At 55.0% G+C, this 23,657-nt stretch overlaps 1 protein-coding gene across 1 annotated transcript; it reads left to right on the top strand.

Annotated features, from left to right (window-relative positions):
- On the top strand, window positions 1-23,148 carry ITGB4 (integrin, beta 4). The gene is made up of 39 exons (XM_010579477.1): window positions 1-103; window positions 411-493; window positions 1,014-1,115; window positions 1,562-1,766; window positions 2,308-2,404; window positions 2,861-3,032; window positions 3,705-3,968; window positions 4,378-4,467; window positions 4,641-4,763; window positions 4,914-5,081; window positions 5,365-5,441; window positions 5,596-5,807; window positions 6,095-6,198; window positions 6,369-6,467; window positions 7,149-7,275; window positions 7,416-7,535; window positions 8,038-8,144; window positions 8,471-8,504; window positions 8,962-9,150; window positions 9,683-9,786; window positions 10,222-10,280; window positions 10,920-10,943; window positions 11,100-11,248; window positions 11,332-11,511; window positions 12,092-12,240; window positions 12,597-12,801; window positions 13,700-13,860; window positions 14,223-14,403; window positions 14,624-14,761; window positions 15,312-15,494; window positions 15,698-15,829; window positions 16,856-17,056; window positions 17,974-18,147; window positions 19,758-19,907; window positions 20,594-20,782; window positions 21,060-21,215; window positions 21,669-21,833; window positions 22,280-22,396; window positions 23,006-23,148. Exons 1-39 carry the CDS (start codon window positions 1-3, stop codon window positions 23,146-23,148), a joined length of 5,436 nt encoding a protein of 1,811 aa, XP_010577779.1.
- The last annotated feature ends 509 nt before the right edge of the window (window positions 23,149-23,657 follow it).

Here is a 23,657-nt window from a genome sequence, read left to right on the forward strand (position 1 = left end):
ATGTGTTTCAGGAGGAAGAGGATGGATGTGCTGCCACGGGCATGTGCCGGGCTGCTCCTCCTGTCCCTGCTCTGCACCACCGGCCTCTGCCAAAGGAGCAAAAGTGAGTGTATCTGTCTGCGGTATCCTCTTGGTGCTGCCCCATGGGGACTGTGCATGCCCCTCCTGGGCTCCAGAAATGTCGGTCCTCATGTGGATAAGACCTGTTGTGTGCCTTTCCTCCTGTTTTCTATCTCCCCAGCATTTGGGGCCCCTCTCTTGCTACCCCACTGCTGTTTTGTAGCCAGCTTCCACTAACCACCCAGGCAAAATCTCCACCAACTCCCCCAGGAATGGGCTCAGCCTTTCTCGTGCCCTCCCACAACTCACTCTGTTTCCTCCATTCCTGATGCCCTGGTCTTTCTCGGTAGATAACCGCTGCGTGCTGTCCCGGGCAAAGAGGTGCACCGAGTGCATCCGAGTGGATAAGGACTGTTCCTTCTGTACCGATGAGGTGAGACCTTGCTGGGGATCCTGGGGCTCCGCTTCCAATCCTGCTGTCAGAGGGATCCCACCACCCCCAGTGAAAGCTGGGAGAGTGACCTGAGAACAGGGTCAGCTTCTGGCTCCAGCTTCTCTCTGCAAAGAGCTGGTCTGGATGGGAAGCACAAAAATGTGGGGTTTCTTTGGTGCAGACAAATGGGGAGGAAGGGGAGTTTGGGGCAAATTTGCAGGAATACAGGGGTTTATCAGAAAATGTCACTGTGCCAGTTCTGAAACAGAGTGTGCAAGGGATGGAGGGAGAGTCTTATCCCAGACAGCCCAGTAACTCACTGGTGGTCACATTTCCCTGCTGCTGGGGGGCATTGGCTCTTCTGTGCGAGACTCGTCCCCATCTCTCTGCCCCACTCCTGCTCCCAAAGGCTTGCTAATGGTCTCAGAAGAGGACCTTGCTTCCTGACAAGTGCCTTTTCCCCTTGCACAGAGGATTTGCTGCTTTCTGGCTTGTAATGTTATTCTTGCCCCCTTGGCAGAGCTTTGAAGAGTCTCGCTGTGACTTGCGGGAGAACTTGCTGCGGTACGGCTGTGGGGAAGCCAGCATCGTGTACACCAGGGGCGAGATGCGGACCCAGCAGGTGGGTGCTGGGGAGACAGCCCTTGCTTGGCTGCTTCTGGGGGGTCCCACCTCCCCAGTGTCCTTCACGTCCTTCATCCTCCTCTAGAGTCTTCAGCAGGAAAAATACAAAGTCTAGGCCTCTGTTTGTGTAGGGTCTACTCAAAAGCAATGCTCTGCCTTTGCTAGCTGATGAACCTGTTGGCAACCAGCCCTGGTCGCTTAGGGCTGGGGTGGCTTTTCAGGCAAAACAGATGTAAGCAAAATGCCAAGGTCTGGAGGAGGTGCCCAGCTGGGCACATGTTGACTCGGGGGCAGCTGCCTCGGTCCCTGGCTGTACGTGAGGGAAGGGAGTGTGGTCATCCCTGCCTTTCCACTTCCCACGTATCTCCCTGCTCCTTGCCTGCTCCTCATTGCATCTGCGCAGGAGATGGAGTCCATCCCCTTCACTTCGCTCTTTCTTCACAGAATTTCAGTATCAACACGGCCCTGCAGAGGACACAGGTGTCCCCCCAGGGCATGTTCATGCGGCTGCGAGCTGGGGAGGAGATGAGCTTCAACATGGATGTCTTCCAGCCCTTGGAGAGCCCTGTGGATCTCTACATCCTCATGGACTTCTCCTACTCTATGTCTGATGATCTGGACAACCTCAAAAGCATGGGCCAAAACCTAGGTGAGACAAGAGCTGGCAGAAGAGAGGAGCCAGCTCCTGTGCTGATGAAGGCAGGCAGCTCACTCCTGCCCACGGCTGCGAGTTCTCTGCCGGCACCAGAGAAAGGGATGCAACTGGCAAAGGGCTGAGAGGCATCTGCTTTAATTAGAGTTTCTTACTATTGCTGCTTTGTGGGGGGATGTCTTTCCTGGCCCTGCAATTTTCATCACGAGTGCTCTCTCCTTTCAGCCCAGCGTGGGGGCTGGTGCCCTGCAGAGTTGATCTGTGCAGTGGCTTTGGCATCTTGAATCTATAGGTGTGGTGTGTGCTATTGCAGAAGCTCCAGTCTTGGAGAGGGGCTACCAAAGGTGGCATAGGTTTCTACACCAAAAAAGGCAAGCCACAAGCCTAAAGAGCTGAAGAACTGATAGTTTGGGAATCTTATCTAAGACCTGACCAGCAGAGAAGATGCCCAGGAAAGGACTTCTTTCCCTGGAGCAGCAACCTCACAGATCTCTCTTTATTCATGTGTCCACTCCTCCCTCCCTTCCTCTTCTCCCAGCGGAGTTCCTGCAAGCCCTGACTTCCAATTACACCATCGGATTCGGCAAGTTTGTGGACAAAGTCTCATCCCCTCAGACAGACATGAGACCTGAGAAGTGAGTGAGGCCAGTGGTTCCCTGGGGTGGAAGCAGAGAGGGGAGGGCAGGTGCCTTCTGTTTCTACATGGCTTTCCTAATCCTCTCTGTCTGCAGTGCAAGAGCCTCCATCCATTTCTCCTTTCATTGCAAATGTCTTTTCTGGCCTCCCTGCCCTGTGCTCAGGGCTTGCTATAGCAGCATGCCAATATCAGCAGTGTCCTCCTCTGCCTCCATACCTTCCCCGCTCTGCCACGACAGATTTGCATGTCTTGTCTTCTCCTCCATCTCTGCCCTCATCCCTCCTACTGCTCCCACCCCTTCTGTCAGTGCCGATGGCTTGCTAACTCAACTTCATGCCTTCCCTTGAGGGACTCCCCACCCCCTGGGTACCCTCCCCATCCTTCCTCGCCTTGCACCCAGGCATCCCTTTGCTCCTGTCCCCTACAAAAACCCTGCTCCTCCCTTCTCTCCTAGGCTGCGCGAGCCCTGGAACAATGCCGACTCCCCCTTCTCCTTCAAGAACGTCATCCGCCTGACCAGCAACATCAACTACTTCAGCCAGGAGCTCAGGAAAGAGCGCATCTCTGGCAACCTGGATGCCCCTGAGGGTGGCTTTGATGCCATCCTGCAGACAGCTGTTTGCAAGGTGATGGTGGCCAGGGATGCAGGAGCCATGTGGGCAGGGCTCTGTTTTTAATGAGTGGATCTTCATACTGGGTGATGAGCAAAAATGCAGCATGCTGGGCAGCTGATGAGACAGCCAGGGAGCCCAGGTTATACGTTCAGCTACAGTTGGTTCTTGCCCTCCCAGCCGCGTGCTCCTGGTGCCGAGTTGTTTTGCATTCCCAATTTTTCCTAGGTCTTAGACCATCTGTGTGTGTATCTCTGGTGTTTGATCCCCAGCACAGGAGCTGCTCGCTGGGCACCCTGCGTGTGCTCTTTGTTCTGTCCCCCTGCGTGCCTACGGTGGTGAAACTCTGCTCCCTGGAAAACAGCCCACTTGGGCTTGGCCGTTGGCTGAGGCATGAGCACAGCTCCAAACATGTCCAGAAAAGCATGGGCTTGCCCCCTGTACAAATATGTGCCTGGCACTGAGCTGCTGGGAAACATCCTGTGCATTGGGAGTGCAGATGGGGGAAGTGGAGACCTGCTGGCTTGGATTCCCAGAGCCACGTAGCTGGTTGCGTTTGCTGCCAAGTGGAGGTGGTGCCTTGCCCCTTGGGTTTTCCAGCTCCTGCCAGTGCTGGCCTGCCAATGGCTGTGCAGTGGTTTGGGGGGCACAGAGATAATGGTTCCTTCTTCCCTTCCCTGGCTGTAGGATAAGATTGGCTGGAGGAAGGACAGCACTCACCTGCTCGTGTTCTCCACCGAATCTGCCTTTCACTATGAAGCTGATGGTACCAACGTGCTGGCAGGGATCCTGGCGAGAAACGATGAGCAATGTCACCTAGACACCGATGGCACCTACGTGTATGACACCAAGCAGGATTATCCTTCGGTGCCCACCCTGGTGCGCCTGCTGGGCCAACACAACATCATCCCCATCTTTGCTGTCACCAACCACTCCTACAGCTACTATGAGGTGAGGAGACTATGGTGGTAATGCCATGTGGGCTTACCTTTCTTCCAGGACCATTGCTCCTCTGCCTGCAGCTTGGCTGTGAGGAGAAGGTGTTCTCCCATCTCTTGTCCCCAAGTGCTAAACCAACACCTTGATGCTTTGGGAGGGTGCTACAGTGTGTTGGGGGGCTGCTCTGGGTCATGGGACATCTCAGGTTGTATCATTGGGTGCAGGAATCTGGGGTCCTACAGATCTCCCCATGTTAGTGTCTGTTTCTTGTAAATCAGTGGGGACACAGAGCTGGAGAGTAATTTAGGTTGGAAGGGACCTTTGGAGGTCTCCGGTCCAAGTCCTGCTCCAAGCAGAGCCCAGTTCAGTGCCAGAGGAGCTTGCTCAAGGCTTGGCTCAGGGGGCTCTTTTCTCTCTGCAGAAGCTGCGCAAGTATTTCCCCATCTCTGAGATCGGGGTGCTCCAGGAGGACTCTTCCAACATTGTGGAGTTGCTCCGCACAGCCTTTGAGGTAACTGTACTCTCTGGGGCTTTGCTCTCACTCCCAGGGCAGGCAGAGAGGGTAGGCAGCTCCTGCTCAGGAGAGCAGGCAGGAGGCAGGATGCGGCCCCTCTGGGGCAGGCCATGGGGTGGTTGCAGGTGTACTGCTGAAAATCAACGTTGTGGTTATCTTTTGCCACCCAGCGCATCCGCTCCAAGATGGACATCCGGGCTGACTTCATCCCCAAAGCCATGAAGACAGAGTTCACCTCCTCGATGTATGAAAAGACAGAGTCTGGCTCCTTCCACATCACCCGTGGGGAAGTGGTAAGTCCTTGGATGGCCCTGGAGAGAATGTGCGTGTGAGGGGCCGAGCCCTCTGCTGCGTCCCTCCTTCCTTCTTCACCCAGGGTCGGCGCAGCTGAGCTGTGGTCCAGCAGAGCTGGCTCACCCCTGCGGCATGTCCCTTCCTTCCAGGGCAAGTTCAACGTGCGTGTGAAGGCACTTGAGTACATTGGTGGGCAGCACGTCTGCAGCCTCCCTGAGAAAGACCGGCAGGGAGTTATCCACGTGAAACCCACGTCCCTGAGTGACAGCCTCAAAGTCACAGCCTCTGTCATCTGTGACGTGTGTCCTTGTGAACAGGTATGTGGGGGTGCATGTTGCAGAGAGATGTCCTCCTCCTGGCCAGCCTGGGGTGGGAACGCATTGGCTGGCACTTGTGGGTCCCGCTCGACCCCTCACCGTTGTTCAGCAGAGGCTCAGCCCGGCCAAGGAGATCTTCATCACTGCCTGTACCAAGCTGGGCATGTTGTCCTATGGCAGAGCTCGGTCTTGTGGGCAAAACAGATCTGCCTTTCTGATTCCTGAAATGGTCTTGGGGGCAGCTGAGCCCATTCGGCAACACCTCGTCTCTCTTCTCTTACAGCAACAAGAGTTTAACTCACGCAAGTGCAGCTTCCACGGGGACTTTGTTTGTGGACAGTGCATCTGCCACACGGGCTGGTAAGGACTTTGTCCAGCTCCGTACGCCTCCCAGGGTTTGTGCTGGGTCTGGGGACCCACAGTGACACACACTTGTACCTTGGGCATCCTGCCTAGGACCCTGCTGTCCTGCTCTCTGCTCTTGCCTCTCTCAGCACCATCTCCTCCCCACCAGGCGAGGGGACACGTGCGACTGCTCCCCGGCATCGTCTCCCAACAACGAAGCCTGCATCCGCCCTGGGGATGTGGAGCCGTGCTCAGGCCGGGGCGAGTGCCTGTGCGGGAAGTGCCAGTGCTACTCCGAGGACCTGACACAGCGCTTCGACGGGGCGTTCTGCCAGTACGACGTCCTGCAGTGCCCACGCACCTCCGGCTTCCTCTGCAACGGTGAGAACAGCCCCGCCGCACCCAGCGTCCCCCAGCTGTGGGATGTGCTGTGCCCTGCTCTGTCCTGGTGGCACAGGCTGGGTGTCCCTGGGCTGGTGGCACTGGCACGGGGGTTTGAGTGACTGGTGGTGGGCTGCAGGGACTCTGTGCTTGCAAATGTGCAGGGAGGATGCTGTGGAATCTGTTTGCAGCCTCTTTGCAGCCCCAAAAAAGCAGGAGAGCTGCAGACAGGGCCAGGGGGGTGGCACAGCACTGGACCCTGGGTAATTCCTCTTCTTGTGTCACAGATCGAGGTCGCTGCTCCAAGGGCGCGTGTGTGTGCGAGAGCGGCTGGGAAGGGCCGGGCTGCGAGTGTCCCATGAGCAACGACACCTGCATCGACAGTCGAGGGGTAGGTCCTGCCCTGCCTGCACGAGGGACGACCAAACCAGGCAGGGCTGTTGCAAATCGACCCAATGCCCAAAGCTCAGGGCCACTGGGAGCTGGCACCTTGCTGATTCCCAGTGCTGCTGCGTGTCTACGATTGCTCTCAGATGCTGACCGTCACCTCTTCCCTCCCAGGGCATTTGCAACAACCATGGGAGGTGCGAATGCGGCAGATGCATCTGTGACAAGGCTTCACTGTACACCAGTTCCACCTGCGAAATCAGCTACTCCCTGGTGAGGCTCAGCCTGGTGTCCCTCTGGGTTTATCACTTCTCCTTCCCATGCAGAGCCTCCAGGGAAGGAAAGCAATGCAGAGATGAAGGCGTATCTCAGTCAGGAGCAAAATCCTGAGCCTAGTCTTGCCTGTCCTGCCTTCAGTGGCCAGGAAGGGTCTGGTATGGGAGCTGCTTTGCAGCCGCAGGCTTTCTTTGTCCTCCAGTTTACCAGGAGCAACTGTTGAATGTCTGTCTGTGTTTATCTGCCCACTGGTGAAGGGCAGAGGTTTGAGGCTCAGCTCCTGGCTTGTTCTGATTTGCCTCAAGACTGGAAAAAAACATTTCATGGTCTGGTGCCTCAGTTTCCCCATTGACAAACATGGGCTACTCCCACAGTGGGAGTGGAGAAAGCTGGCTTGGTTGTATTATGGAAAGGTCACCTAAAACCCTTGGAGAAGATCTAATCGCTGCCCAAATGCAGGCTGTTTCTATAAGAGATTTTGGAGCCGGCTGCGCTGGGCTCCTGGGCTTATAAATTCCTCGTTAGCTGCTTGTTCTCTGGGATTCCTCTTTTTGACCTTGCCCAGGAACTGGGGTGAGAATGCAGCATTGCCTCTCCAGCTCTGCCTTTCGGAGGTGACGTCATTCCTCGCTCCCTGTGGGCTGTCTCCTGACCATCCCACCTTCCTTCTCTGCTCAGGGCTTCCAGGCTGTGTGCGAGAGCATCCGAGACTGCGTTCGCTGCCAGGCCTGGGGAACAGGCAACAGGAAAGGGAACTGCAGCGCGTGTCACCTCCAGATCCAGATGGTGGAAGAGCTGAAGAAAGGTACCTGGAGAAGCAGAGCTGGGTGCAGACACGTGTGGTGTGTCTCCTGTGGGCCCTGCCCTGTGTGCGTGTGTGTGGGGCTGTTCCCCATGCTTTTCCATGTCCTGATGACTTTGCAACCGTGCCCTCTCTCTCTGCAGAGGAGGCCAGCGAGTACTGCTCGTTCCAGGATGAGGAGGACGATTGCACGTACCACTACACCCTGGAGGGAGACCCCACCGTCCTCCCCAACACCACCGTCCGTGTGCAGAAGAAAAAAGGTGAGCAGGGACCCAGCAGGAGGGGATATCCAGCCTGGGGTCTGGATCAGCAGTGCCCTCCTCCACAATGCCTCTGATCCCCGCTTTGTCCCTTTGCTGTGGCCCTGGGCAGGGCCAGCTGCACCTGCCCACCTTCCTGCATGACAGGGCTGGGTGACATTGTCTGTCACATGAATTGCAAGGAGTGGAGCGTAGCGTCCTCAGAGACCAACACCTTTAGAGATCAGTGCCTTTTCACTGCCGGCAAGGGCAGGGATTGATGCGAGGTGCTGAACAGCCCCTTGGGATGGCTGGATGTGAGCAGAGAGGTTGGATAGTTCTCCCTGAATGGCACTTTTTGTTGTGAGCACCAAGAGAGAAGTTTCCAAGCTTAACCGGGCTGCTCCATCCCTTAAAGAGCCTGTGGTCCAGCTTTTCCCCTCTGTCCCTGCCTCCCCACTCCCTCCCCGCACACCCCACGCAGGGGGCTGATCCCCACGAGTGACATTGCTGTTGCTTGCAGAGTGCCCACCGGGAAGCTTCCTCTGGCTCATCCCGCTGCTCATCTTCCTCATCCTGCTCCTGGGGCTGCTGCTGCTGCTCTGCTGGAAGTTCTGCGCCTGCTGCAAGGTGAGTGCCTCAGCCAGCTGCCCCAGCCTGGGGAGAGGACCAGATAAAGGCCAAAAACGTGACAAATTTTCGGAATCCACCCAGCCTCCATCATGGCCAGACTGGCACGGGCTGGGTCCCAGCTGTATCTAGCAACTCTGTTGTTGCTGACACGAGTTGTCGTGGGATTTCCCCCACTGAAGGGATATCTGGCTAAAATCAGCTTCCAGAGCCCCATCCACCCACTGCCCACCCATCCCTGCTGATGCGAATCCTCCCAGCTGGAGACAAGGGGATTTCTGCCCTTGGCCGCAAAGTGATTGTGTCTTTGGCCACTTGTTTTCTAGGCTTGCCTGGCCCTGCTTCCCTGCTGTGCACGAGGTACCAGCCCTTTGAACTAGGGGGGAGAGGGATCTGTGGGGTTCACTGCCTTCCTGGGTTGGGGGGGTCATGCTGTGATAAGCGTCCCTCCTCCTCCTCTCTGAGCTGGGGAGGTAGATCAGGGGAAAACTTCCTAGCAGAGAGCCTGAGCCAAGGAGCCCTTGAGCTGCTGCTCCACTGCTCCTCCCTGCCCCACACCCTGGTGTGCCGTACTGGGAATCCTGCTGCTGGCTATCCCCTCACCAGTGTCCCCTGTAATGTCCAGCTGCTGTGATGTGCTCTCCCCGCTTATGGACACCCCTTGCCCTCTCCACCCCACTCTGCTCCTGACATCCCAACACCCTTAGCATGGTGGAAGCCCTAAAGATTCCCCAGAACAAAGTCTCCGGTGTCGGGAAGTTGATGGCTGGCGTTGTCCCAGTCTGCCCAGACTCTGACCCTGCCCCTGGCTCTGCAGGTCGCACTGTTGGCTTCAAGGAGGACCACTACATGCTTCGCCACAGCCTCATGTCCTCTGACCACCTGGACACTCCCATGGTCCGCAGCGGGTCCCTCAAGGGCCGGGACACAGTCCGCTGGAAGATCAACAACAATGTTCACAAGCAGGGCTTCACCTCCCTCGCTGCTGCCAACCCCAAAGATCTCAGTGAGTGCCACATCTGAGGAACAGGGCGTAGAGGAGATGCTGTCGGTGCTGTAAAGGACACAAACCCTTGGTGGCGGCCCCCAGCTGCAGCTGTCGTGGCGTTACCTCCGAGCCCGATTGCAAGGGAGGTTGTTCCTTTATCTGCTTCCATTCTTGGGGAAGCTGAGCAGCACATTCCTGTGTCCAGGCCCGTAGCAGGACAGGTGGTAGCCTTGGAGACCTCCTGACAGCCTGGCTGTGTGGTGGATGTACGCTGCATGTGTCTTAGTCTCATTAGCTCAGCCTTGATTTCACTGCCTCATCAGTCCAGAGCCACCATTGGACAGTTTCCTTTGCCGGATCTGGCAGAGAGCTTCCCAGTTAGCCTTCCAGTTCTCAGAGGGTTTTCTCTGCTGGCGCTATGGGGTTTGGGTGCTAGCAATACAGGATCTGGACAACAAGCATCATGCGTGTCCCCATGCTTCCAACTTTTGGCTGGGTTATTTCTCTGACCAGGAAGGAAGGAGTTTAACTTGGGAATTTTTCTTTCCAGTTCCCTATGGGCTGTCTCTGAGGCTGCCCCGGCTTTTCACGCAGAACCTGGTGAAGCCGGACACCCGGGAGTGCGAGCAGCTGCGCAAGGAAGTGGAGGAGAACGTACGAGCCTGGGCATGAGGGGGCTTGGGGTGTGGGACTGGGGGACAGCCACGCTCAGGGGGTGTCTGCAGTGTGCTGGGGAAGGGGGAGTGCTCCTTCCCTATGAACACAGACAGGTCTTGAAAGGAAGAAGCAATTTCTCCTCTTTCTGAGAAAGCACAAATTTTAAGAACACACTTGTGAGAATTAGCAGAACATCAGATTTGGGGTTTGCTTCGGGGCACGTGGTCTGAAGATTTTGTTCGGCTTCAGTTTGCAGCATCTTGCCGTGTTCTGGGGAGAAACTGTAGTGGGCTCTGCCTGGTGTGGCAGGGCGAGGGGGGGACCCAGGGGTGGCCAGATGGCTCTCGTGTTTGCTGGCAGCAGCATCTGGTCGCTGAACACATCCCTGTTCAGCAAAGGATATGTTGTGAAAGTCCCTCTTGCTCCTTGCAGCTGAATGACGTTTTCAAGCACATCCCCGGCTGCCACAAGCTCCAGCAAACCAAGTTCAGGTGAGTCACTGGGGGAGACACCTCCTGCAGGGCAGGGTTCCCCCAGGGCCCTGATGATGAGGGAGCGGACCAGAGGGCTGGGGTGTGAAATGTGGGATGCCCTGAGGGAGCATGGTCTGTGAGACATCCCTGGCACAAGCCTGATGCAGTGCTTCACCCACCCAGGGCTGCAAAGCAGAGCCCACCCAGTTGTGCAGGTGATCTCAGCCGCATCTGGCTTTGGACCTGAGACTCTGTCTACAGACAGGGACAAATCCTGGTCGCATGGTGCTCAACAGGAAAATTCCCATTGACTTCAAAAGTTTCAGCCCTGTGCAAAGTTATGAGTGCCTGGGGCAGAATAGAGGAGTCTGGGGATGCCGGCGCTGGGCAGGGAGTGTTATCCCCTCCCCACGGCTCTGACCCGGTGTGATCTCCCCCATGGGCATGTTCCTTATTGCATTGGGAAACCCAGGACTGGAGGCAGCAGGCAGGCAGGAGGGAACATGTGATGGGGCCACGGGCTCTACAGGATGGGTTGGCACCTGCAGGGCAGCTGCCGCAGCTCAGACCTGCACAGGGCTATGATTCATGCGGAACTTTATCTCCCCAAATGCGTTAGTCACTCTGATTCAGGTTTTGGTTTTTTCCCCCCCCCAGGTTACAGCCCAATTCTGGGAAAAGGTAAGAGGAACTTGCAGCCCTCACTTGTGCTGCTTCTCCCTCTTTGTACACAAATGTGTGGGGTGACTGAATGCCCCACGCACTCACTAGCTGCTATGTAAGATGAGCAACCCTGGCCTCAGCTCTTACCCAGCTTTCTCTTCCCCCCGGTCACAGGCAGGACCACACCGTTGTGGACACAGTGCTTACCGCCCCTCGCTCAGCCAAGCCAGAGATCATCAAAGTGATGGAAAAGCATGTTTCCCACGAGGCTTTCAATGACCTGAAGGTTTCACCGGGTTATTACACTGTGACCTCAGACCAAGGTAGGGAGCAGAGCCCAGCACTGCCTCCTGGCTGGGCAGGGGGGGGGCCATTTCCCACCCCTCACCATTGCCCTTTCCCCCAGATGCTCATGGGATGGTGGAGTTCCAAGAGGCTGTGGAGCTGGTGGATGTCCGTGTCCCGCTCTTCATCAGGGAGGACGATGATGATGAGAAGCAGCTGCAGGTGGAGGCTATTGATGTCCCCACCGGCATCGCAGAGATTGGACGCAGGCTTGTCAACATCACCATCATCAAAGAACAAGGTGAAGGGCTGCGACCATGGCACGAGATGAAGGGCGTTTGTGTTTGAGTGTCCCATGTCCAGATGGACCCATGTGGTTTCTAAGGAAGGTGCAGGCTGCGTATCTGAGCTCACCCAGATCACAGACTAGAGACTTGCTTGGTGACTCCTGTCTTAAGTCACCGGGGTCTAAACTAGAGCATCTTTTAAAGCATCCAAAGGAGGGTCATCATCCCTGGTGGCAGAGACCCAAACATCTGACCATCACAAGTTTAGATGCTACCAATTCCATGGCAGATCCAGGGTTGACTATATGCCTCTGCTGCTCCAGTTCATAGGCCGCTGGAGTAAAATAAAACCTCTTTGCTGTTATGCTGTGCTCGGGGCAGGTGAATGTCCCCAGCAGTTTACCTCTGCTTCCCACCTGGTTGTTTTGAGCAGGGAGCACAAGTCAGGAGTGGTAACGTCTCCAGCCCATGCAGTAATGTTTCATACACAGTTCACACCCATGGCTGATAGGAACTCTGGAGGACACCTGTGTATTTGTGATGTGATCCTTCACGTATTTGCTCTACACATTCCTTCTCTCCTGCCCCTTCCAGCCAGCAGCCTCATCACCTTCTTGCAGCCAGCCTATTCCCACAGCCGCTTTGATAAGTTGGCCAAGATCCCTGTCATCCGGGAGATCATAGACAACGGGAAATCCCAAGTCACCTACAGGACCCGGGATCTCACCGCCAAGAATGGCAGGGTAAGGGTGGTGTTCCTGGCCTTGGCAGGCAGGAACGAGTGGGCACAGAGGGCTGGGAAGGAACCGAACCTGGGGCTGCAGAAGAGCAGCTGATCAGGCTCAAACGGGATGTGGCTGGGAGAGGGGAGACCCAAGGCTTATTAGCACAAGGGCAGACATTCCCCTCCATCCCTTCCTCCCTGTGCCTCAGGGATCTGAGAGGTTGCCTGTACCTGAGGCAGAGGGTACCAGCTGCCCCCTGAGCTGTGGGCACTGGGAGGCAAGTGGGCATTCACTGGGAGACAAGGGGAAGCTCTCTGGGAGCCTTCTCATGGATGCTGCAGGCTATCATCTCGCACCTCTTCCTTCTCCTCCAGGACTACATCTTCACAGAGGGTGACCTGGTCTTCCAGCCTGGGGAGACCCGAAAGGAGGTGCAGGTCCCCTTGCTGGAGCTGACTGAAATAGATACCCTCCTACACAACTGCCAGCTCAAGCAGTTCGCCATCGACCTCCTCCATCCCAAGTACGGTGCCAAGATTGGCCGATACCCCCAGACCACGGTGACCATCGCCGACCCAGGTAGGGGCTGGCAGCCAGGCGGTGGGGAATGGTAGCAGGGGGTGTGGGACCCCCACACCGGACCAGCCCACCCCGAGGTGATGTACAGCGCTCCAGCCCTGCTACTCACCCAAAAAGCGACAATGAGGAGGGTCCTCCAGCTCCGACTGGTAGATTTGGGCCTCCCTCTAGAGGCATTAGTGGGTATAGACAGTGGGTGGGAAGAAGATGGCTAATCTACCTCGCAAAAGGAAATACAGTGGATTTTTCATTCCTTTTCTTTGGGGATTTGGATAAAAAGCTATAAAAATAGGGGCAATGTGGGACTTGCCATGAGCTGTGCTTGGTGGTTCCTGTGGCTGGACAAGCAAAACTCTATGGGTTGTCATCAAGTGGGTCGATAATGTAAAGGTATTTATCACAGTACTGGTCATGATTACTGGGGGTACCAGAAAGTCCTTTGTCACTGGACCAACCAGAACCACTTCAGGGGCAGGCACTGGATCTGGAGAGGCTCCAGAGAGCTCTCAGCTGCACTTGGTGGGTTTCCAGCAGAAGAAACTGGGTGACTTGAGAAGGCTCTGCCCCTCTCCATCTTCTCTCATGGCTGCACAGGGCAACTGATCAAGCTGTTGAAGCATTGTTAAATACATTCTGACAGAGCTAAAGATTTTCAGAGGCACGAAGGTGGTCTCTTCATTTCTTCCTACCTGGGCAACTTGTGAGAAGCAGCTGGAGGTGCAGGACTTGGGGAGTCTGAGCCTGACTCTCATGCCAGCTTGTTGTGTGGCTTTGGGGGATGTCATCACCAAGCACCTCAGTTTCCCTTCTGTACCGTGCTGGATAGAGGCACGCTTCCTTCTTTTCCTTCCATGCGGGGGACTAACACTGATGTGACCTTTCTTCCTCATGTCTGCAGAGGTGGTGGATGGTGTCCCCTCGATGGCTGGTCTGAGCCAGGTCTCCCAGTCCCCCAAAGGCCGCCTGAGTGCACCGCTTAATCCCAATGCCCATGCTCTCAGCTCCAGGGAAATCCGCTTCAGCTGGTTTCCTCCACCTGGAAAACCTCTGGGGTACAAGGTAAGGGGTGAGTGGATCCTGGGGGAGGGTGTGGGTCCCATCCTGCAGGTGTTTCACAGAGTCATTTGTGCTGAAGGGATGGGGAGAAGACACCCAAATGAGGGAGAAAGCTCACCCCTTCTGGCCCCCTCCATCCTTAAGGGACTGTTGCTGGGTGGATGTGGGATTTGCAGGAGATTCCTGGTGGGTTCATCTCCCTTTCCATCACTTATCATGAAATGCCCAGACTGTTCTGGCCTCCCATTTCAGAGGAATGGCACAACACCCTGGCTTTCCCAGAGAAGATTTAATAAGAGATGGGGAATTTCTCACCCATTATGGTGAGGATCTGAGGGAATCATGGCTTGCTCTTGCTTTGCCAGGTGAAATACTGGATCCAAGGGGACCCCGAGTCAGAAGCCCGTCTCATTGATGTCAAAGCACCATCAGCAGAGCTGAGTAACCTCTACCCCTTCTGCGACTATGAGATGCAAGTCTGCGCCTACAACGCCATGGGTGAAGGGGCTTACTCTGACATCATCCACTGCCGCACGCTTGAGGCCGGTGAGCGACTCTGCACTTTGCTTCCCACCATGTGGGAACAAGTTGGTGCCTGTGCACCCGGCATGGGGTCAGTGCTCCAGCCTGGAGTTTCTGCTGGTCTTGGGGACAAGCACTGAGTGGCTCCCACTGCAACCCAGCTGTGATCCGGGGAGCTCTGGGCATCTGTGTGCGCTGGCTCCCAACTTGCGGTAACCTGGACCCTTTCCTTTTGTGTTTCCAGTGCCCAGCGAGCCTGGCCGCTTGGCTTTCAATGTTGTGTCTTCCACTGTGACGCAGCTGAGCTGGGCTGAGCCTGCAGAAACCAATGGGGAGATCACAGCTTATGAAGTCAGTTATGGACTCGTCAATGAGGAAAATGGTAAGAGCTCATTTTCTGAATGGAGCAGTCCAGCCAGGCTGAGGGGCTAAAGTACACTTTCCACAAGTGGGGCTGGTCCCAAACAGCAGCAGAACCAGAATGGCTCCAAGCATGTTTCCTATGAAAACTGGGATCTGGAGGGGTCACTACTTGATGGAAGGAGTACAGAAAAATCACCACTCAGGATTTAATTCTGCAAAGCCTGGAGGCTCTCAGTTCCCATTCACTTCCATAGTGTTTTGTGTTGGTTTTCCTCTTAAAAACTTAGTTCATTGGTCTAAACCTAGGGCTAGGGTGCCAGGAAGATGCCATTTGGTGGCACACCAGCAACAGGAGACCTCTGCTGTAGGTTGACTTCAGCATTCAGTTTGGGAATTTCCCTGAGATGTCCTGCCTGTCATGAGCAGCCCAAATAGCTGCTGCACCTTGTCCCAGAGCCAGGCTGTGCCCTGACAGCAAACCTCAGCAAGCCTGTTGGCCAAGTGTGGGGTGCTGTGGGGTCCTCTGTGTCTCGTGACCTTGTGGGTGACGGGCATACCCATATTTGCAGCACCCATTGGCCCAATGAAGAAGGTGCTTGTTGAAGACCCAAAGAAGCGCATGGTGCTGATAGAAAACCTGCGGGAGTCCCAGCCCTATCGCTACATGGTGAAGGCCAGAAATGGTGCTGGCTGGGGACCTGAGAGAGAAGCCACCATCAACCTCGCTACGCAGCCCAAGCGCCCCATGTCCAGTGAGTTACTGCCCTGCCTGGGTGGGGAGCAGGGGGGCAGGAGCAGTGCTGGGGTGTGCTCCCCATCACCCCAGCTGCTTCTCCACAACCTGTTTGCTCTGCTACACCAGCCAACCTGGTGAATGCTGAAGGCCATCCTGAGCATGGGAGGCCTGTGTGGTTTTGAGCTGTTTGTCGAATGGCACTTTCCACCTCTCCTCCAGTCCCCATCATCCCTGATGTCCCCATCATTGATGCAGAGGGAGGTGAGGACTATGACAGCTACCTGATGTACAGCGCAGATGTGCTTCGCTCTCCAGCTGGCAGCAAGCATCCCAGTGTCTCTGATGATTCAGGTACGTTGCTCTGAGTTTTGCAAAGGTCATTTTTAACATTCATTTTCCTTAACAGCTTTCAGCAATTGAGCTTCACTACTCCTCTCCTCCTCACGGAGATGGGGAGATCCAAGTCACAGAGATGGTGGAGATCAGCCTTTCCAAAGCATGGTAGCAGCATCCATGGGAACACTTGACTAGCCACAGTGTAAATAAGACCAGTGCCTCTTTGTTTTAGCCATGAGGCAAAGAGAAATCTCAGCGTGGGGTGGGAGAGGAGCTTTTCATGGTCCTCCCTGCTCATCTTCCCTTCCTATTGCCATTTGGCTGGACCACAAGAGTTACTGTCAGCAAACAAGCACTGGCAAGGCACAGACCTCTGAGTCCCCTGGATGCTCAGGGTCTTGGCCAAGCCAACAGGATGGAACTCAGCAAGTGCTGGGAAGGCACTGGCCTCTCTTCCTCCATCACTTCACTCTCTGAATGAGGCTGGCTCCCTTGTCTTGTACTGGGACAACAAGGGGAAGACGGGCCGTAAGTGAAATGATGAGGCTTGTCAATAGGATCTGGAGGGTCTTTGCTGGGGTGGTTCTCCAGAGCCTGGGATCCAGGAGCGAGTCCCTGGTCCTTTCAGAGAGCAAGGTAATGGGAACACCAAGAGTCCGACCATCCTGAGCGCACATCAAGGAGTGAGGAAACCTCTCCTGAGCAGAGGACAATTGTCGCAGACTCTTCATGACAGGGACAGGCATGTGGTGGGACTTTGACTCTCACCTTTTGTCATGATGGCCACAGGGCTGGAAAACAGCCCTGGGGTTGAGGAACCCCCGTGCATGTCACGTTCCCACCATCCTCCATCTACCAGTCACACAATGGTTGCACCGCCTGAACTCATCAGCCAACACTTGGCGAGACGGGCTGTGAATGGGTGTCATTCCCACTGGCGCCTGCCCCTTCCCCTCCCCAGCAAGCAGCACGAAGGTGGTGGGTAGCCCACTCTGTCCCCTGCAGATCATGCCAACACCAGTGCTTGCATTGTCCCAAAAGGCTCCAGGTGGAAATATGTGCAGTTGCTGGGAGAAGACTTGGATCTTCGCCGCATCACCTGGAGGCTCCCACCTGAAACCATTCCCCGCCTCTCTGGCAGCAGCCGCTTCTCCTCGGACACCGAGGGTCTCCTCCACGAGGAGGACAGCGACGTGGCTACTGGCAGCCTGAGGAGGAGCGGGACGCCCCGGCCCCAAGCAGGTGAAGGACGGCTTCATTACGGCACTGAGTGTCCTGTCTCGTCCTGCTCTGGGCCAAGGGGCTGGCAGCTGGGGTCTGCCCCAGCACGTGTCTCCTTCCTCCCCTTGTGTGCCCATCCTCGTGTTGGCGTGATGCACTGTTCACATGCTGTAGTCTGCTTCAAAACCTTGTCCTGGTGTGTCTGCTCACAAGAGTGTCAAGGTAACCCCCATCTCGGCATGGACTTGGGAGCCTGCTAGCAAGTTGCTTCTACAAAAGGCTGGACCTTCAAGGGAGGAGCAAACTCAGACGATACCTGCTAAGTGCCACCTCCAAGGGCAGCTTCTCACCTTAATTAAGTGCCCTAAGCTTCTGGGGCAGATCTGCTGGACTGTTAAACAGAAATCACTCTCTCATGGGTAGCTGCTCTCTCCTGGCCTGGTGGGAAGGGATGGGGGTTTGTCAAGGACCAGAACAACGGAGCAGAATTTGCTTTTCAGATCCAGCTGAGATGGGATCCAGAGTGAGATTTGGAGAAACTGCCTCCATAAAGGGCTGTTTTCCTTCTTCCGCCTTCTTTTTTAATCTGAAATTATAAACCTCTGCTTGCGTCTAAGGAGAGATGTGAGACAACGTGGCGAGAACCACAAGGCAGTGCCCCAGCGAGGCCGAGGTCTGGAGTTACCTTGGGCACCATGGGTGTCTCTGGTGCTGGGTGTAGAGCAAAGTCTCCATTTACCTGTTTGTTTCCGCATCATCACGTTGGGTGGTTGTGGCTTGTTCTAGATGTAGCGCTCCAGAACAACCTTCCAGAGTGGCTGAAGCTGGAATGCAGCCAAGGCAGGGTGCACCATGATGCCTCCTGCTTCCTCCCCATGGAAACTGGAGCAGCAGCCCTGTCCACAGCCACATTCCTCACGGTGTGCCCTCTTTTACAGAGCACTTGCTGAACGGCCGAGTGGACTTCTCCTTCCCTGGCAGTGGCAGCGGCACACTGACCAGGACAACGAACGCCAGCTACCACCAGCTGACCTCACACATGCAGCAGGAGCACAGGGTGTTGGGGAGTTCCTCGCTGACAAGAGACTACTCCACAATGCTGATGGGGCACGGTGAGTACTGTGGTGATGGGACCTGTCCTTCCCTTCCACCTCTGTGACTGTCTTCAGACCCATGCCCTGCGAGTCCTGTTGGGGTGAGGACCGTGTTCACAGCTAAGGGAGCCTGCGAACCAGAGATCTGGAAGGTCACGTCCTCATCACTGACATGTAGGTGCTTTGCTAAGGCCACCCTGCTCCCAGACCAGTTTGGAAAGGGTTCCCATCCCTCACGTGCCAGAGTACTCAGGAAAGGGAGCTACATCCTTATCCTCACACCATAAAGCACTCCAGGAAAAGCATGTGTCTCTTCTTCTTACTCTATCTAGCAGCATGGTTGCCTTTCAGTTCCACATGTGTACATCAGCTGGCACTGACAGCAGGTTGTTAAAAGTCTTTTCAAAGAGACTTAAAAAGTCATCTCTGCAGGAGCCAGCACCTAGGCTGAACCCGCTCTGAAGTCTCCAATGGTGTTTCTTTCTTTCTCTTGCACCACTTTTGTAGATTACCCGGGGAGACTCCTCCCTCCCATCCATGAAGATGCTGGGAGGACAATCCCACGGCCTCGGGATGTGGGTTTCAGGAGCAGGGCAAAGGTGAAGGGTTACTACCCCAGCACTGGCTTTCGGGACTCTATAATCATGACTGATGGGTCTGCAGGGATTTGCAAGTATATAGGTACAGCTTTGTCCGGTGTCTCCTCTCAGCCATGCATCCCATAACAGCCAAGCCACCGGCCATCCATGAGCTGTTGCCACCCACTGCTCACCCCAAACCTTCTCTCCATGGCTTGCTGTGTGCCGCACTGATCTTCCTCCTGACCTGGCCTGTGCCTCCATCACATCACCTTTCCATTTGCAGGTGACTTCAGCTGTGTTTCAACCCACCTGGGCTGATTAACACCCACCACCACTATCACCATGCTCTAACGAGCTGATCAGCTCATTGTCCCTGTCCTTTTCATTCCTAACAAGCTTGTTGTTCTCAGTTTTACCCCACAGGCCTTTGGAGGACTCTGGGGGAGAACGTGTGCTCCATACGAGATGTCTCTCTGCAAGCTCCTTGGCCAAAGCCCATGTCAATGAGGGGCTTCAGACCCTGAGTGTCACCTGGGAGGCTGCTGTGCTTGCCATGAGCTTTGTGTCCCAGTGGGCTGAGTTGGGAGGGAGCCAGAGCCGCCAGTCCTGGTCCCAGCTGCCCCCATTCCCTTGAACAGTCCCTGGAGATGTTGGGCTGCTTTAGCTATAGACTAGGGCCAGTCTTAACTAAGCTACATCTGAAGATGTCTGTGAAGCTTCTGGCAGACTGGACAGGGTGCTTCAGGGTGAACGAGGAGGGCTATACGCTGCACCCAAGCCCATGCTCTGGTCTCTCTACCACAGGGGCATGAAGCTTACCTTGACTTGTCCCACCCGAGGTTGGCACTCCAAGGCCATGGGCTGTAGGTGTGCAGAGCCAGCCATCCCCCCTCATGATGGGCCAGCTTGCAGAGATGACATCTCTCCACGTTCTCCCCAGACCATCAGGACCATCCCATGCTTGCGTGTGCCACTCCCTCCTCTCCCCCAGCCCCCTTAGCCCCCCGGCCCGCAAATCTCCACCCTGATGTTCCCTTTTTGCCTTAGACTCCAGGCTGCCACTGGGCGTCCCTGACACCCCCACACGCCTGGTGTTCTCCGCCCTGGGACCCACCTCCCTGAAGGTGAGCTGGCAGGAGCCGCACTGCGAGAAGGAGGTGCAGGGCTACAGCGTGCAGTACCAGCTCCTCAATGGAGGTCAGTGAACAGGTGGCCAGTGCCCACCAGGCAACTGGTGGTGGGAGTTCCTGGTGGTAGAGATTCTGGTCTGGGTCTTCTCCTAGGCAACTGGTTCAGGGTGACCCTGCTTGAGCGGAGGGGGTTGGATCAGATGACCTCTAGAGGTCCCTTCCAACCACGAGCGTTCTGGGATTCAGGGGCTGGCCCCAACTCTGCTTTTTCTATACATGCCTTGAGGAAATGTCTCGGCTACCCCACAGCTCTCATTCCCCATTTCTACTGGGGGGACAATTCCTGGGGTTGCTTGTGGAGTCACCCCTACTCCAAAAAATGTTGGCCTCATTCTCCATCATCCCCAACATCTTAGTTGAAGGTTTTTTCGTCACATTGGACTTGGAGGAAAGATTGGAATGAAAATCTCTTATTTTTACATGAAACTTGGGGCAGTGTTAGTGAAAATTATTCTCTTTGGCTGAAAATCTTTGAGTTTTCAAGAAGCTGTTGTTTGTCCCAAGCCTTTTTTGGAACAACATCTCGTCCTGCACTACCAGTTGTTGGTGGCAAGGTGTGATGGATGTGGCCGGGGAGGGGCCCTGGATGATTTTTCCAAGCAATTCATTTGAGATAGAGTTTAGGCAAAAGCCATGCCTCTGTCTTTGTGCCTGCAACATGGTACTGATGTTCCCCTTCCCTGTGTGTCCCAGGAGAAGTGCACCGACTCACCATCCCTAACCCCAGCCAGAATTCGGTGGTGGTAGAGGACCTGCTACCCAACCACTCCTACATCTTCAAGGTGAAGGCCCAGAGTGAGGAAGGCTGGGGTCCTGAGAGGGAAGGAGTCATCACCATAGAGTCCCAGGTGGACCCGCAGAGCCCACTCAACCCTGTACCAGGTGAGGTGGATGGGGAACAGGAGAAGGGTGGCACTGATGTCTCTGCTGCTGTCTACAGTGCTGGCCTTGCTTTTTTCTCTCCCCTTACCACATCCTGAGCTCTTCTTTCCTTCCTTTCATTTAGAAATAGAACCTTCTTCCCCATGTACTCACCTTCCACTAGCTGTCTAGATAGCTGAGGCCTTCCATCTTGTTTCATAAATGCTGTGTGCAGATCCGTCCCAGGCTCCTTCTCACCACCTTCTGTGATACTGACCTCTCACTCGTACCCCTGCAGGTTCACCCTTCACGCTGAGCACGCCCAGTGCTCCTGGACCACTGGTTTTCACTGCCCTCAGCCCTGACTCCCTGCAGCTCAGCTGGGAGAGACCCCGCAAGCCCAATGGGTCCATCTTGGGCTACATGGTCACCTGTGAGATGCTGCATGGAGGAGGTATGGTATCAGGCTGTAGAAGCCCAGTTTCCCATGTAGAGCACAAGATCTCTCCAGCAAAGGCAGCAACTTGCTGCATTTTTGCTGGGACCAGCAACAAAGCTGTCTGCTTATATCGGTGCAGACAAAGTGGGGACATGAGGCTGATTCCAGGCCTGGGAGCTGCTGGACCCTGACGCCTTGTGTCATTGCATGGTCTGGTGTAACAAATGTGGTTGGAAGAGGAAGGACCTGGAGCTTATTACAGCCCAAGCCCAGTGGAGGTTGTTGAGGATCACCACTGTACTAAAATAGGGTTGTCTTAACCCTTAGTAGAACTGAGTGCAATCATAGAGTCTGTGGGTGGCATAAAGCTTAGGGAAAGGCAAGACAGCAGCCAGAGTTGGGGGGAGTGCGTTTGGAGGGACTGTCACTCCTGTCTGTCTTCACCGCTGGTATGTCTGTGTGGATTAGGGGAGCCCAGGAATATCTATGTCGAAGGAGACAATCCGGAAACTACCCTGACTGTGCCCCACCTGAGTGAGAATGTCCCATACAAGTTCAAAGTGCAAGCCAAGACCACCCAAGGCTTTGGGCCAGAAAGAGAAGGCATCATCACCATCGAATCTCAGGATGGAGGTACAGTACCGTGTCTTTGTGGAGATGCAAAGATAAGAAACCTCTCAAGCAGTGAACACAACTCCTTGAGTCCCTTTCCAGCTCTGGTGGTGACTCCATTTTCCACGAAAGACATGGAAACATTGTATTCCATGAAGACAATGCTGTGCCTTGTGAGCACTGTCCCAACCCTGATGCACTGAATGAGGGATGATCATGAGAACCTGCCAGTGTTTAATTTATTATGAAACTTCTGTCTTATGCCTGATTGTACACATACCTGGAGGCAACTTCTTACGCTGCACAGGTGTAAGACCTTCCCAGTCCTCCCAGTTCCTCCTAAACCTGGCTCTGATGTCAGCAAGAGAAACCTCCTGAGCTGACTGTTGGTGCTTACTGTGCAGGGTTGAGGGGTTGGAAGCTCCTTGTTGTTTCCTGGCTGATTCATCCCTTTTCCTTCTCCCCAGGGACTTTCTCCCAGTTTGGAGGACAGCAGTACATGAGAGAAGAAGTGTACAACTTCCCCACCGAATACAGCACCAAAACCAGCATCAGCCATTCCTCTCTGGATCCCCACTTCACAGGTAGGGACTTGCTGTCTGCTTTGAAAGCCTCTGAAAGCAAAGGATAACTCTGCTTGTCCAGAGGTCTGAGGGTGCTTTTACCTCAAGTGTCAAAAGCAAGGAGGAAGGGTCCATCAGACAGGACTGATGAAGATGACCAGACCCTTTCCTACACCATGTCTGTGCTCTGCCCCAGGGGCAGTTGCAGTCATTTCCCCATGTGCTGCCCAGTCACAGAGGGAATGTTGAGTTTTCAAAGTCCCCCAGGACTATCACTAGGGTCCAAATCGTAGCTCTTCCTGCAAGGTTAGATCTCTTAAGAGCAGGAAAAAACAGGAAAGTGTGACGACCATCTTTAATCACATCAGTGTATTTGTTCCATGTTGTCCCACTTGAGTTCATGGACTCATGGGTTCATACTGCAACATGGAGAGTTTGGCAGCTGTCAGGAGGTCCATCTTATTGACTGACATAGCAAAGTACCGAATCACTTGATCTGGAGAGGTTTTCCATCAGTGAAAGTGGTATTTAAGGAGAAGCCTCTGTCAGGAATCATTAGGTAGAGCAGATCCTATTCCCTGTGACCCCGTACTTAGCGTGGTGTCCTGACCACTGAGCTTCTCGTTGCAGACGGCATGCTCATGACAACCCAGCGAGTGGAGAGCGCCAGCAGCACCCTCACCAAACAGGTCACCAAAGAGTTTGTGAGCCGGACCGTGATGTCCAGTGGGACCCTCACCAAACAGATGGAGAGGCAGTTCTACGAGGCCTGAACCAGGGCAGGCTGCCCGCCAGCGGGACATTTGTGTTCAGATGGCAGGACTTTGTGGAATGATCCCAGGGTGCTTCATCCAGACACTGCCACGGTGCCTCGGCAGCTCCTCCTGTGGGCAGAGACCCTCCATGGCATTTCAAGCTCTGGACCTCTCGTTTGGAGCCCAGCGCTCTCAAAGCTCTGGCACGGTTGGGTCATCAGGTGTGTGCTCATCCTTCAGGGATTGTTCACCCTGTCCTGCTCTGCATAGACTCAGTTCTGCAGAGTCCACAGGGATGTCTTCCATGAACAATCACCGCTCACTCCAATGCCATTCTTCAATGCCCATCCAACCAAATACACCTGCCAAAATCCGGGTGTCTCGATGGCTCCAGCCTCCCCAGATAAATGGAACAGAATGATTTATTCTCAGGTCCTCACTTTTGAGAGGATCCCAGGGTCACCATTTCCATCTTTGCTCCAGGCTCTCCGGCAACTTGTCTGTCCACTGGAGATGGTTATTTTGCT

This window comes from Haliaeetus leucocephalus, unplaced genomic scaffold, assembly GCF_000737465.1.
Source record: "Haliaeetus leucocephalus isolate CR32 unplaced genomic scaffold, Haliaeetus_leucocephalus-4.0 Scaffold657, whole genome shotgun sequence".
Lineage (NCBI taxonomy): Eukaryota > Metazoa > Chordata > Aves > Accipitriformes > Accipitridae > Haliaeetus > Haliaeetus leucocephalus.

What these genes read in the sequence shown, in the direction of transcription:
- ITGB4 (XM_010579477.1), top strand. Translation starts at nt 1, where the DNA reads ATGTGTTTCAGGAGGAAGAGGATGGATGTGCTGCCACGGGCATGTGCC. An exon ending in TGCATCTGCCACACGGGCTG is followed by an intron (nt 5,442 to 5,595) that starts GTAAGGACTTTG and finishes CCTCCCCACCAG; the next exon opens with GCGAGGGGACACGTGCGACT. An exon ending in GCTTCCCTGCTGTGCACGAG is followed by an intron (nt 8,505 to 8,961) that starts GTACCAGCCCTT and finishes CTGGCTCTGCAG; the next exon opens with GTCGCACTGTTGGCTTCAAG.